Source organism: Erpetoichthys calabaricus, chromosome 3 (assembly GCF_900747795.2).
Source record: "Erpetoichthys calabaricus chromosome 3, fErpCal1.3, whole genome shotgun sequence".
Taxonomy (NCBI): domain Eukaryota; kingdom Metazoa; phylum Chordata; class Cladistia; order Polypteriformes; family Polypteridae; genus Erpetoichthys; species Erpetoichthys calabaricus.
The window spans coordinates 163,671,075-163,673,133 of record NC_041396.2 but is presented as its reverse complement, the minus strand read 5'-3'; the positions used below and the strand labels follow the sequence as shown (position 1 = coordinate 163,673,133).

General features: G+C 33.9%; 1 protein-coding gene across 6 annotated transcripts in view; it reads right to left on the bottom strand.

Annotated features, from left to right (window-relative positions):
* Positions 1 to 724: 724 nt before the first annotated feature.
* Positions 725 to 2,059, bottom strand: part of syncrip (synaptotagmin binding, cytoplasmic RNA interacting protein) — a 10,432-nt gene continuing 9,097 nt past the window's right edge. For 3 of the 6 annotated variants that reach the window (XM_028797476.2, XM_028797478.2, XM_028797480.2), the window contains exon 12: positions 725 to 1,820. In XM_028797476.2, coding sequence (XP_028653309.1) covers positions 1,792 to 1,820 — 29 coding nt within the window. In that variant the 3' untranslated portion in view covers positions 725 to 1,791. The remainder of the gene's footprint in view (positions 1,821 to 2,059) is intronic. The other 3 variants (XM_028797477.2, XM_028797479.2, XM_028797481.2) reach the window with 1 other exon arrangement.

The window sequence follows — 2,059 nt, the reverse complement described above, 5'->3', positions numbered from 1 at the left end:
AAGATAATGGAACAAAAAATTTAAATACAAAAGTGATTCGAGAAGTATGCTAATTTGAAAGTAACATCTCAAATGGAGAACATTAATATACCCCAGGGCATGATTTTTTCATGAAACCAAAGTCTGAATCAACTGAATGTTGTCTCTTAGTTGCTTCACAAATAACTGAATGAGCAGGACAAATTCTAAACTACAATGTTATTCTTTACTATGTAACCATTCTCAAAGATCCCTTGCATATTTATTTAAATTCACCATTAAGGGCTCTTGGGTGCCTTCATATTGAACTACGCAATAAAAATCTCCACCTTAACAGAAGTACCAAGAAATTTTTGATATTAAAGACACATATTAAATCCTCATACTTTATTACAAAAATAAGTTACACTCACCTCAGTTTTACAGTATAAAACAATTTATTTGCAGGAATGCAAAAATGGTTGTTGGCCACCAACAATATTTTAAAACTGGTAACATTTTATGTTTAAGGTTTGAAGTTGTATACAGATTTAAGAGGGAGCTAACTGTGTACAAAAACCAAATGAATAGATCAGTTTAATCTGTTATACATGGAATATAATTAAAGCTGCAGTATCCCTTTCAAAATGGGTACCTGTCATACGCAACAGTATGACACCAATGCTTAAAAACAAAAAGTCTAAAAATAATTCAAGTTGTTTCAAACTTGTATCATTGTTTACTCCTGGCTCAAAAAGGCAGCCAGTTAAGATGTCAAAATAAAAACTGGCCACAGCATGATTTGATATCAAACAAATGCGTACACTGGGATCAACTCAACACATAATTCAGTACTTTCAGCATTAAGATGTTTATTAAATAAAAATGAGAAATATTCCATTGCAAAAAGGGACACTGCAGCACAGTTCAAAAGCAAGTCTGATATTTCAGTTTTGATGTTTTAGCTTTTACAAAAGTAACATCTTGCTAAACTATCATACAACCAATAACTACATTAGCTGAAAAAGCAACGCAGCTCTTTCAGTTTAGACAATAAAAGGAAGACTTGTTCCTACTCATCATATGAGTTTTAATTTACACCAGTTTGACTGTTAGCAGAGCAACAGTAAAAAGACTATATTACATTAAGTACATCTGCTCTGCTGTTGCTCTTGTGCATATTGTGCGGAACAAGGCTTCCTTCTATTTCAAAAAGATTCCCTATTTACAGTACAGACAGGGCAGTTTATTCCTCTGTACTGAGGTAGTTAACCAACCCTTTAAAAACAGGTTCTGAAAAGAACCATTTTCCTGGAATGCCTGACTAACCAGATAAGGTGGTTACACCTAAACCTGCTAACACGTCTTTGCAAAGCTATCCAAATACAGACGATCTGGGTAACATGGATATTCCAACATAAAAGCTGCAATTAGCACATGAAATACACAATGACAGCATCAAGCTCTTTTGAGCCATTTCAACTAAGAGACATTTACAAGTGCAAATTACAAACAACATTTCAGAATGACATTCTCATTTATAAAGGCTGAATAGCTTTATTATACAGTTCTTAAAATTCAGTATTTAGCGGAGGGGTAGTTTTACTCTTAATGCAATGCTTTCATTCTTAAAATATTACTTGAATAAAGCAAAAGTCCAAGTGGTAACTTCTGTTGATTTTGTTTATCCAGGTGATTATCTCAAGGTGGCAGTTTGGAAGATACGCTTCTAAAGCTGGAATATCTTTGGACCATAGTTCTGACCTTACCATCATATCCATTGGCAGCTTCTGGTGTAACCCCACATAGCAAGTCAGTCTTCATAGTAACAGGTCAGGACCGGCCTCGACCCCTTTTCCCTGCTAGCCAGGTAACAAAAGGATGAAATTAGAAAATAATTCATAACCAACTACCAAACAACAAACCCACTCACATTACTAAACAATTAGCTTTATGCTGGCATAAAGTTAAGTTAAAACATACATTTCTTTATACTAACAACTTAATTTAAAACTACTATGCTACACATTTTTCTATGCTACAAATTTACTAATCACATGCACATTTAAAAAAGCATAAAGCAGAACAGTGGTCTTGCTGT